General features: G+C 34.7%; 1 protein-coding gene across 1 annotated transcript; it reads left to right on the top strand.

Moving 5' to 3' along the window:
- Positions 1–4,447: 4,447 nt before the first annotated feature.
- LOC104231311 (cation/H(+) antiporter 18-like) lies at positions 4,448–8,966 on the top strand. Its single transcript, XM_009784284.2, has 5 exons — positions 4,448–4,537; positions 4,633–4,891; positions 6,222–6,675; positions 6,799–7,343; positions 7,650–8,966. The coding sequence occupies exons 2-5, from the start codon at positions 4,706–4,708 to the stop codon at positions 8,868–8,870; spliced, it is 2,406 nt and encodes an 801-aa protein (XP_009782586.1). The 5' UTR covers positions 4,448–4,537; positions 4,633–4,705; the 3' UTR covers positions 8,871–8,966.
- The last annotated feature ends 3,726 nt before the right edge of the window (positions 8,967–12,692 follow it).

The raw sequence follows: 12,692 nt of genomic DNA, 5'->3' as shown, positions 1-12,692 counted from the left end.
ATGAGGTTTGTTCAGGGTCAACCGAGGATCAGGTGGGAAGCTTTGATGAAGGTTAAAGCTCAGGAGTTGGAGGGGAGGTTGTTGGCTTTGGGAGCCTGGAGGAGTAGCGGGGATGAAAGAGATATGTGGACGATGACGGCGGACTGTATTAGAGAGGCGGCAAAAGAAGTGTTAGGGGTCTCGAAGGGCTACCCAGGTAGGTACCGAGGAGACTGGTGATGGAATGATGTGTTCCAATGTAAAATGGAAACAAAGAAAGCGGCGTACCTTAAGTTATTGGAGAGCACATACGAGGATGAGAGGAGAGAAAACAGATGAAGATATAAGGAAGCTAGAAAAGGAGGCGAAGTTAGCGGTCAATGAGGCTAGGACTATTGCATTTTGTCGTTTGTATGAGGATCTGGGGGCCAAAGGAAGGGACAAAAAGTTAGTTCAGTGGGACAAGGCGAGAGAGAGGAAGGCTCGTGACCTAGAACAAGTGAGGTGCATCAAAGACGAGGATGGTAGAGTACTAATAGAAGATGCCTAGATTAAGCAGAGATGGCAGGCTTACTTTCATGAACTTCTGAATAAAGAGGGAGATAGAGATATTGTGCTAGGGGAATTGGGGCACTCCGAGAGTCAGCAAGACTTTAGGTATTGTAGGCATATTAAGGTTGAGGAGGTCGTGGGTGCTATGCGCAGGATGAGTCGGGGTAAAGCTATCGAGCCTAACAAGATTCTGGTAGAATTGTGGAGGTATGTGGGTAGAGCAGGCTTGGAATGGCTGACTGCGTTGTTAAATGTTATTTTCACGGCGAATAAGATGCCAAATAAATAGAGGTGGAGCACGGTGATACCATTATACAAGAACAAAGGTGATACCCAGTGCTGTAACAACTATAGGGGTATCAAGTTACTAAGTCATACTATGAAAGTTTGGAGAGGTTGGTGAAGGAAGGTTGAGGAAGGTTGTGCCTATTTTTGACAACCAATTCGGGTTCACATCACGCCGTTCGACCATGGAGGTTATCCACCTTATCAGGGGGTTGGTGGAACAATACAAGGATAGGAAGAAGGACTTGCACATGGTGTTTATTGACCTTGAAAAAACATATGACAAGGTTCCTATGGAGATGCTGTGGAGATGCCTGGAGGTGAAAGGTGTGCCGATAGCTTACATTATAGTGATAAAGGACATGTAAGATAGAGCTAAGACTCGGGTTAAGACTGTGGGTGGTGACCTCGGAGCATTTTCCGGCTGTTATGAGGTTGCACCAAGGATCTGCGCTCATCCTATTCTTATTTTCCCTGGCGATGGATGCATTCACACACCATATTCAATGGGAGGTGCCTTGGTGTATGTTGTTCGCTAATGATATAGTTCTTATTGATGAGACGCGAGGCGACGTTAATGAAAGGCTAGAGGCTTGAAGACAAGCCTTTGAGTCTAAGGGTTTCAAGTTGAGTAGGACTAAGACAAAGTATCTGGAGTGCATATTCAGTGATATGACGTGGGAAGCAGATTTGGTCGTGGGGCTTGACACAAGTCATCTCCAAGAGAGGAAGTTTCAAGTATCTTGGGTCAATTATCTAGGGGGATGGTGATATTAACGAGGATGTCATACATTGTAAAGGGGTGGGGTGGATGAAATAAAGGTTAGCGTCTGGAGTCCTGTATGACAAGAAGGTGCCTACGAGACTTAAGGGCAAGTTTTATAGAGCGATAGTTAGACTGGCCATGTTATATGGGACGAAGTGTTGGCCATTCAAGTATTCCCATATCTAGAAGATGAAGGTAGCAGAGATGAGGATGCTGAGATGGATGTGTGGGCACACTAGGATGGATAAGATTAGGAATGAATATATTTAGGATAAAGTGGGTGTGGCTCCCATAGACGACAAGATGCGAGAAACGAGACTTAGATGGTTCGGGCACGTATGCATGAGAAGCCAAGATGCCCCGGTTAGGAGGTGTGAGCGGTTAGCTTTGAGTGGTATGAGAAGAGGTAGAGGGCGGCCTAAGAAGTATTGGGATAAGATGATCAGGTATGACATGACGCGACTTCAGATTTTCGAGGACATGGCTCTAGATATGAAGGTGTGGAGGTCAAGCATTAGGGTTGATGGTTAGGAGAGAGCTGAGCTTTTTTCTTCCTTTGTATCGGGGATGGGGATAACTTGTTAGGGTGTTTTCTTGGATATTTATGGTGTAAGTTTGTGTCCATACTATTTTTCTGTTTTTTGTTCATCGTACGGTAGCTGTATTACTAGTTATTGTTATTGTTTTTCCATCTAGTTTCTGTCTCTTACGATGCTTATATTATCTTTCTGGTTTTTGTTATTGTCACAGAATCTATTGTGTATTTTCGTCTTCTATAGCTGAGGGTCTCTCGAAAACAGCCTCTCTATCCCTCCAGGGTAGGGGTAAGGTCTGCATACATTCTACCTTCCCCAGACCCCACTTGTGGGATTCTGTTGGGTTGTTTTTAATTTTAATATTTCAATTAGTTTTCTCTTTTAGTTTTGCTCCCCTGTAAAGAAAAAATTAGCTTTAGAAAGCGTAAAGAATGTAGAGAATAATAAAATTGTTGCAATAAAAATAATGTACAAAGTTAAAGAATGTCGAGAGTAATTTGTAAGCAATCAATTTTTTTTAGAAATTATATAATGCTATAATATACCAAACCAAACAGTGGATAAGAAATAATCTCAGCATAACTAATTTATACATTACTAATACCAGAATTACCAATACACCATATTCAACACTATTCGTATACTTCCTTTCATACGATCCCTAAGTGTATTAGTTATACCTAGATTAAAAAAACACTACCAAACAAGATATTTGTAATATTAAGACTAATACATATATTATTTTTTTCATAATACATCCTACCAAACGACCCTAAAGGAGATTACTGTCCATTTAAATCTTCAGCTTCTCAGCGTTATACCAAAAAGAAAGTCGAAAAGAAAAAAAAGACTCGGCAACATGACATGATGCCAAGGACGATAATATTTAATGTTTATTATAGTTGACCTCAATAATTGTATATAAAAAAGAAATTGGGAGAATAGAAAAAAATGTTAACGTTAATTAGATGTAGGATGCTGCATTATTTCGTACTAAAATATTTTTAAATATAATTGACTCGTGAATTTTATTACAACGTGCTTTAATCTAAAGGCCTCTCCCATTCATCAGGGTCCCACCACCATTAACCCCGACCCCATTTCAGAAATCGACGTGTGTGATTTTATCAGAAATTAACAATTCTTAGAAACCCTTTAGTCGATTTTTTTTACTTTTAATATATATTAAATGATGCTCCATCTGTCCCAAATATTTGTCAAACTGAGCATTCTTTGATTTCCAATGTGCACTATTCACCTTTTCTAAATGAAGAAAAATTTAATTTACCTTTTTTCAGTAAAAGTTTCAGCATGCTTAAATTTTAGCTGCAAAAAATGAATTAATCTACATTTGATTACTCCATTCGGTCCACAATAAGTGACCAATTTGCTTTGGGTACGCCCATTAAAAAAATATTAAATTATATATAAAAATACCTAGTATGACTAAACTACCCTTAATTAAATATTTAATGTGAGGAATAAGAAAACTTTTTAGGGATATGAACATAAGAGTAATTTTATAAAAAATAAATTTAAATTTTTTCTGACACCTCCAAGTCAATTAGTCAAATTGACTTTTAAAAAGGGAAAGTCCCGACAAAATAAAGAGGGAAAGGACAAAATTTTCTTTTGGTTTCTTTTGTATTAGAATAGTGTGAAAGAAGGTGGAGTAAAATTGGTGTGTAAGAAAAACTCAAGTGACACTCTGATACTTGATCATGTAATAACCTTGACTTAGACATTTTATACATAGGATTTGCCATGAAATTCATGTTTGGATATGGTTGATTTAATGAAAAAACATGATCAGATCGAAAAGAGAAGAAAAGTAAGTTAAAGAAGGATTGAAACCAAAAGTCACACAGATCACAATCGAACTTCAAATAAGATATGTAAATGATAGTAACGTGAATTGGTACTATATTTTAAACGACTAATATGATAAGAAGAGTATGTTATCGAAATACATATCAATAGATTAACATAACGAGTTAATTAATTTCTATATGGCGTGAATACCAGGAAATAGACTCGCAATTTCAATGGTCAAAACTTGGAGGAAATTAAAAATGATTAAAGAAAACAAATCCCGTTAGAAGGGAAAAAAAAATCAAATTCAATGCTAGAAACTAATTAAATTCGAAAAAGGAATACCAGAGAGAGAGAGAGTAATAATGTGAGTAAAATAATAGCTAAAACATTGTTGACTTATATTAATAGGTTTATCCACCATGGGTATTATCGACAAATCAAACTCTCGTGGCTCCATATAAATACTGGAGTTGAAGGCCCTGTGTAGGACACACCACTCTTTAAATTGCCTAAGGCAAGTTTCTATTCATTGGTTCCTCACTTTTTGGAATAATAAGCTTTGCTCTTTTGTCCTGCTCTTCTTTCTCTTCACTCCTTTTAGCAGGTAATTTATCTTATTTTTAGGTTATTAATTTCATTTATCATGAACAATATATTGTAATTATCTTTTAGATAACATTTTTTTACTACATATTGCAGACATTGAAAGAAGATTTAAGGTTTTGCTGGATCTGGTTGGATTTTGTTAAGGTTGTTTTACTAGGAAGTCATCATGGCGGTTAAATGTGAATCATCACCAATGCATGCTACCTCTAGCGGAGTACTCCAAGGGGATAATCCGCTGCATTATGCACTGCCTTTGGCGATTGTACAGATATGCTTGGTGCTTGTACTCACTCGAGTCCTCGCCTATATTCTCCGACCATTGAGACAACCGCGTGTTGTTGCTGAGATTATTGTAAGTCTTTCCTCTCTTAGGTTCTCTCTCGTAGCTTAAGCTTGAAACTAGTTTTACGATCTCATCACAGGAAAAGGAAAGGAAAAAAAAAATAGATTATTGTCCCTCCTTCTTTTGGTCCAAAATAATGTTAAGTTTTTAATAAAACAATACTTTATCTATTTCATTTTATGTGATACTCCTATTATTTTTCTTTTTAATATGTTCTAAGAAGATTAATATATTCTATATTCGGGAAAAGACCAAAATGATTGGCGTCCTATTATGCTACTTTGTTTGTCCAAAGTCACATGAGACCTAGTCTTCTCTATTTAATTTTTTTTTTTTTTAAAAAAACTCAAACTTATAATGAGCAATTTCTAGCTCTACTTTTGTGTTAATTCTTCTTTAGAATATATCAGATCGTTTAACTTTTAACTCCACTCATTTACGTACTGATGCAAACAAGAGTGCTATTTTTTGAAGAAGGGTTTAGTTTATTGGTTTCTTTCTCCAAGTGTCCCTATATGATCTTTTAACAAATTAATTATTGTCGCCTCCAAGTTCAAAGGATTAACTGGCGTAGAATGATTGGTATTACATTAATTAATGCATCCAAAAAATTTTGTTAATAATATAAAGTCCACTTTAGCACACGTCCTCTATTTTTATTATTTATTCTTATTGTTTCTTTTCAAACGTAACTCGTGTAGGCTATACTAATTTAGTGATATTGCCTATCATGTAATACTGAGATGCGAATCGTCAGGTATCCAATTGTGGAAATTGTACGTTTAACTTAAAATGGAAGGAGTAGTTATAGTTGATGAATAGTTATTCTATCCTGCATCCCTTTTTGTTCAGAGGTTGATGAATGAAAGAGAATCAACTTCAAAACAATAAAATTATAAACTTATATGAACCTTTTTTATTAATTTTCTGTGGGATGAGTATAATTAATTTCTTTCTTCCTTGCTAATACATACTGATAAATACATGTCGACGTTAGAAGTCAAATTTTCTAATTAACAATATATAGTTTCGTGAAAATATTTCTCTGTGGTCGCAATATATTTACTTCAGAAAAACATCATCCTGGAACATCATGTACTCTCCGTCGTTTAAAAGAATTTAAATTGATATAATCATGGGATTTAAAAGAATGTCATCGTATTATAAGTATACATTTTAAATTATTATTATTATTATTATTATTATTATTATTATTATTATTATTATTATTATTATTACACATATTTCAATCCTAAAGCAACATATTCAATCGAACCCAAAGTACCCGCCATTAGTCCGCCATTTTTGAAAAGGTGACAATTGATTTTTATTTTGGCAGGGAGGAATTCTACTAGGTCCTTCTGCTCTTGGACGCAACGAGAAGTATCTGAATGCGATATTTCCAAAAAGTAGCCTCACAGTGTTGGATACATTGGCTAACCTTGGCCTCCTATTCTTTCTTTTCCTCGTTGGGACTGAGTTAGACCCAAGGTCTCTTCGTCGAACTGGAAAAAAAGCACTAAGTATTGCTCTTGCTGGAATCACTCTCCCTTTTGTATTAGGAATTGGAACATCTTTTGCTCTCCGAGCCACAATTGCCGAAGGGGTTAATCAAGGACCTTTTCTAGTTTTCATGGGAGTTGCTCTGTCTATCACTGCCTTCCCTGTTTTGGCTCGTATTTTAGCTGAACTCAAGCTTTTGACAACCGATGTTGGTCGAATGGCGATGTCCGCTGCCGCGGTCAATGATGTAGCCGCATGGATTCTACTCGCTCTTGCTATTGCACTTTCTGGTCAGAGGCGGATGTAGCTTTTCTTTTTTTATAGGTTCAATTGAACTCGCAGTAAATATTATATTCAAGAATCATAAAACTTGAATATATCAAATTTAAATTTTGGATCGGCTTCTGTTTCAGGTTCCGGTTCTCCCATAATTTCATTATGGGTCCTCTTATGTGGGACAGGTTTTGTCCTGATTTGTATATTCACTGCACCTCTAATATTCAATTGGATGGCAAGGCAATGTTCAGAGGGAGAGCCAGTGAATGAGTTATATGTGTGCGCTACATTGGCAATTGTTTTGGCTGCAGGATTTGTTACTGATGCAATTGGTATTCATGCCCTATTTGGTGCTTTTGTTGTTGGGGTTCTCGTACCAAAAGATGGGCCATTTGCAGGTGCTTTAGTGGAAAAAGTGGAGGATCTTGTGTCTGGACTATTCCTTCCTCTATACTTTGTGTCTAGTGGATTAAAAACAAATGTAGCCACTATTCAAGGAGCTCAATCTTGGGGTCTTCTTGCTCTTGTCATTACTACCTCATGTTTTGGCAAGATTGTTGGTACTGTATTTGTCTCTCTCATGTGCAAGTTGTCTCTTCAAGAATCCTTGGCTCTTGGTTTCTTGATGAACACTAAAGGGTTAGTGGAACTCATTGTCCTTAACATTGGCAAAGATAAAGGGGTAAGCTTCATTTCAGCTATTTAATATGTTAACTCTTTAATCTTTCCAAAAATATATAGTAACACCATTTTATATTTGAAAACTCTTTAACTTTAAACTTTTTATCTCGATCTTAATGACATGCTCTTATTATAGGCATAAAATTAAATACCATGGCATTACTTTAGTATATAGTCTTTCTTTCTGAAATATTTTCCTCAATCAAACACCATCATATAAATGAATGAAACAGGTGGAGTAGATTTTCATTATATTTAACCTTTCGAGTTGCACATAAAATAATATCGTGTCGGATTAATTTTGTAGGTATTGAACGATCAAATATTTGCGATCATGGTGTTAATGGCTCTCTTCACAACATTCATGACAACCCCAATAGTTATAGCCATCTACAAGCCAGCCAAAATGGCTGTCACGGAATACAAACACAGAACAATAATGAGGAAAGACACAAGCAAGGCACAACTCCGAATCTTGACATGTTTCCACGGCACAAGAAATATCCCCACACTGATAAATCTCATCGAAGCCTCTAGAGGAACAGAGAAAAAGGAAGGACTTCGCGTCTACGCGATGCACCTCTTGGAGCTTACTGAAAGATCCTCAGCAATTCTAATGGTTCACAAGGCCAGAAAGAACGGGCTTCCGTTTTGGAATAAAGGACAGGTAGGGGAATCAAACCAAGTCATTGTCGCATTTGAGACATTTGGACAACTCAGTAAGGTGTCAATTCGACCAACAACTGCAATCTCTGCTATGACTAGTATGCATGAGGACATAATTGCTAGCGCGGAGAGAAAAAGAGTTTCAATGATAATTTTACCGTTCCATAAACATCAGAGAATTGACGGACATTTTGAAACAACACGAGCTGATCTTAGACTTGTCAATCGACGAGTTCTACAACACGCACCGTGTTCTGTTAGCATATTAATTGACCGTGGGCTCGGCGGAGCATGTCATGTATCTGCTAGCGAAGTTGATTATTCGGTACTGGTTTTGTTCTTTGGGGGTCAAGATGATCGTGAAGCGCTCGCTTATGGTATGCGCATGGCCGAGCACCCTGGCATTACTTTAACCGCGGTCCGTTTTGTAACGGACCCTGAGGTTGTTGGGCTCACTGTCCACGTGGACATCATCGATGACTCTGGCCCCGAGGCCGAGTTAACAGATGAAGAATTTCTTGCGGACTTAAAGCAGAAATCAAGTGGTGACGGTTCTATCATTTTCGAGGAGATTACAGTGAAAGATGCTACAGAAACTATAGAAGCAATCCGCGCATATAAAAAGGTTAACCTGTTCCTGGTCGGGAGAATGTCTGAGGGTCAATTGGTTTCGACATTTGATACAAGGACTGACTGTCCAGAATTGGGGCCTTTGGGAAACTTGTTAATTTCCCCTGAATTTTCAACAACGGCATCAGTTTTAGTGGTGCAGAAGTATCGTAGCGAGTTATCTCAAGATTCGCTCAGCACTTTGAAGGAAGGAGCTTCAGCTAAAGGAGATGATGATGAAACTGAAATTTAATTTCTTGCACGTTATGAATAAGGAATTACTTACCAAATCGCAGAAAGTTATGTACATATATATATATATATATATTCCTCTCGTTTTCCCTTCTTACGCAAAGCTGTAAATTTTAAGGTTTCTTTTTTTTTTTGGGGGGTCATTTTACAAGATACTGTTGCACTGACTTCCCTTGAAAGGAAAGTTACAACTGGTTGTACTTTAAATACATGTAAGTAAAATATGGGAAGATTTTCTACTGTTAGTAACCCCAATTATTGAATATTGGAATGAAACAGGTTTCAAGCGAATGAAATGAACAGTAAGAATTCATATATCAAACGTGTACCTCATTAGTTTGGATCGATCTCTTGTTATTATTTTTGTGGTTGTTTATATATATAGAAGAGTAAATTAATGTATAAAGCTTTATGTAAAACACATGACCTTCTTTAGTTCATATTTTTCAATTCTGTTAATGATTCTTACCCTTTCTAAATATTTCAATAATCTGGACAAAAAGAATTTTGTTTGCTTAATTAATTTGCAGTTAATCAATCTATTACTCCTATTAATCTATACTATATTAAAAGCACGAAAGTCCTTAGCGAAATGTCGTTCGTCTTTTTTGTCCTTTAAAAATAGAGTTCAGATTGGATAAAATAGTAATTTAAATATTTTCCTAATATGTAGGAATAATCATTTAATTATTTTTCCAATAGATGGGACATTAAAATCAACTATAGTCCTGATTATTAAATTTTTCTATATTTGAATTATGTAGAGAATCCTAATATTCAGGATTCTAAAAGCAATTAAATTTTTATTTAATATAATTTTTTTTAATTTAAAGCCCATTAATATTAAAGTTGTAGTAAACTATAATATTTTTTTATCATTCAAAACTTAGAGATTAAAAATACGTACTTGTACTACCTTTTTTTCCGTCAGATTAGCCCTACTTTTGAAGCTACTAAAAGAAGGCACACGTAAGCTATATATATAACACAAAAATAAAATACTCATTATATTTGGCAAAATTAAAAGCAACATTAAATTATTAATAAAAGTTAAAGAACAATAGTTATAAATTTTTTTTTCGTTAATTGAATTTTCTCTTGAATACTTAAATGATATATTAGCTAATTTATTTTTTGGCCAAGTTTGTCTAAGTATTTTTTTTTCATGTTATACGTAAAACGAAGGAGTCAATTTTAAAATTGAGCTTGAAATATTTGCTTTCGTTTCTTTCAACTATTTTTGGCCTATTTTCCTTCTAATGTCTTTTATAACATGACATATTTTAGGTATTTAGATTTTTTAATATACATTACCACAGTAAAATTAGGAGTATAAATTTTCATCATACATCAATAATTTTATAATATTAATAAATAAATTTATAGGAATAACCGAATATATAGAAGATTAATTTTATCTCATTTCTAAAGATCAATATTCAGTTTATGTAAATAAATATGCAACATGAATCATGGAATAGGTTAAAATTCAAGCATGAGATGAAAGAGCTGTAATCCATGTTTTTATCATTTTTTGAAGTGCAAATACTTTTATTTTGTACTCATGTAAAGACTTTTGTGTTACTAAATTTAGTATTTAATATCTAATACCGTTGAAGGGAAATTTGGAACATTACATAGATGCTATTATATATTGTCATGTGAATTTTGTTTCATTATAAAAAATAAAAATAAGAAAGGTAAGCGTAATTTTCAACCACAATAGAAGTTTGTGTTATAAATAGAATCGCTTTCTTTAATGCTTAAAATAAATAATTAAATAATTAAATTAGCTAAGTAGCAAAAGAATGCAATTCAATTTTTCCCAAAAAAATATCGTATAAGTAAAAGTATTTTTCAAATGGAAAAAACTCCTAGGGTACATATATTTGTTCCATAAGAAGTGCATTAATAGTGAAAGATAAAAAATTAAGTAAAATCAGTTATTGTGTAATATTAAGAGTCAAATCGGTAAAAATATAATTTTGAAACAATAAAGATGAAAACGTAAAAGCTAAATTATATTCTATATGAGTTGCCAATAATAATTGTTAATTTTTTTCAAACATTCCTACAAAGTCAAAATCATGATGAGACCATGGAACATTTGTTTGTGAACTGTCGCTTTACAAAGGAATTATGACAGAGAATCCTTCATTGGATGAAAAGACAGGATGTTGTGAAAGATAACTAGGACCAACATATGCAATGGGTGACAAAATGGCCTAAGGGCGGGACACAGAGAGCTCAACTCTATGGGATGGTATATGCTGAGATAACACATGTCATTTGGATAGAAAGGAACCTGAGGCTATTTGAAAAGAGAAGTAGAGGAGCTAATAGTATTGCATTGCACGAGAAGTAGCCTACATTTGTAATGTGAGAGCCACCACTGGGATTAGTAGTTTGGTACAGCATTTCATGTTTTCATAAAAATAGTTATGTAGGTTTTTGGAACTTGTAAGACTATAGCTGCTGAGGCATAAGCAGGCTATGAATATGTAAAACTTTACTAGTTAAAGTTAATACTGGCCAGACAGTTTTTTTAAAATAGTAACTTTAAGTTGACTTTAATGAGAAAGAAATAAAGTTAATAGGGAGTGGCTAATAAGTGCTAACCCGTGACAATTTAGTCCTCTTTTCCATGTTAATTATTGCATACTTTGAATTCAAACTCCTTTTGATAACAATACTAGTGCAATGAAAAAAATCATCTAAGCATTTTATCTTTAATATTTTCCAAACAATATATAAGGCATAGTTGAACTTTTAACAAGCCCAATAATGGAGACAAAGACCACTCATATCATTTCCATAATATATACTTCCTCCGTTTCATATTATATGAGATATTTTCCTTTTTAGTCTGTTCCAAAACAAATGACACATTTCTAAATTTAGAAATAATTCAACATTAAATTCTTTCATTTTACCCATTTACCCTTAATGAGAAGCTTTTATAGTCACACAAATGTCATGGCCCCACAAACTTTTTACCTCTTAAGTTTTTAAGACCACAAGTTTCAAAAATCTTCTTCTTTTTTCTTAAACTCCGTGCCGAGTCAAACTACCTCATTTAATATGAAACGGAGGGAGTAGTAGTTGTACAACAATACGTCTTCTATCCCTTCATGACGCCCTCTTGGTTTGGAGGATGGTCATCCGTATGGTGGTCATCTATACGGACAGAGCTTGTCTAGTACGGTGTACATTTCCTGTGTGATTCCAGGCTATTGCACATGGAGAGTTTAACCAGTACGCACATAGTACTCACTCGAAGGGTCAGCCTCAGAGGTTGTAGCGACTGTGGGTTCCTCCTTACCCAAAAAAAAAAAAAAACAATACGTCTTCTTTTTTTGCCTTTTCAATACCAAATATATAGTATATATTAAAAGTAAGAAATACCCGTTTATGAAGGAGTTAAACCTGAGATATTTGCAAATAACATATACGGATTCCATCAGACTACGATGCCATTGACAAATCCAATATATGTTTAATAGTATCCGTTTATTTTAATATTAGTCCTTCAATTATTTCTATCGTTAGGACAAGTCATTGTTAATACGTGTCTGACATTGTGCTCTATCATTTTGTAATTTCTTTCACCGACCAGTTGTGACATGAAGCCTTTCTAAATAAACATTCTTAGATTTAAATGATGGTTTAATAGACAAGTGTTTACGAGGTATTGAGGTTAACTTCTCACCAGAAAAAGTAGTATACCAATTGAAAGAGTGATTTCTCTCTTTTAAAGTGTATAATAATAATAATGATTAGACTTAGTAAATCAAATAACAGAGTACAAAGGGTTAAAAAGAAA

The sequence above is a fragment of the Nicotiana sylvestris genome, chromosome 2 (genome assembly GCF_000393655.2).
Source record: "Nicotiana sylvestris chromosome 2, ASM39365v2, whole genome shotgun sequence".
Lineage (NCBI taxonomy): Eukaryota > Viridiplantae > Streptophyta > Magnoliopsida > Solanales > Solanaceae > Nicotiana > Nicotiana sylvestris.
This window is presented reverse-complemented; position numbering and strand designations above follow the sequence as displayed.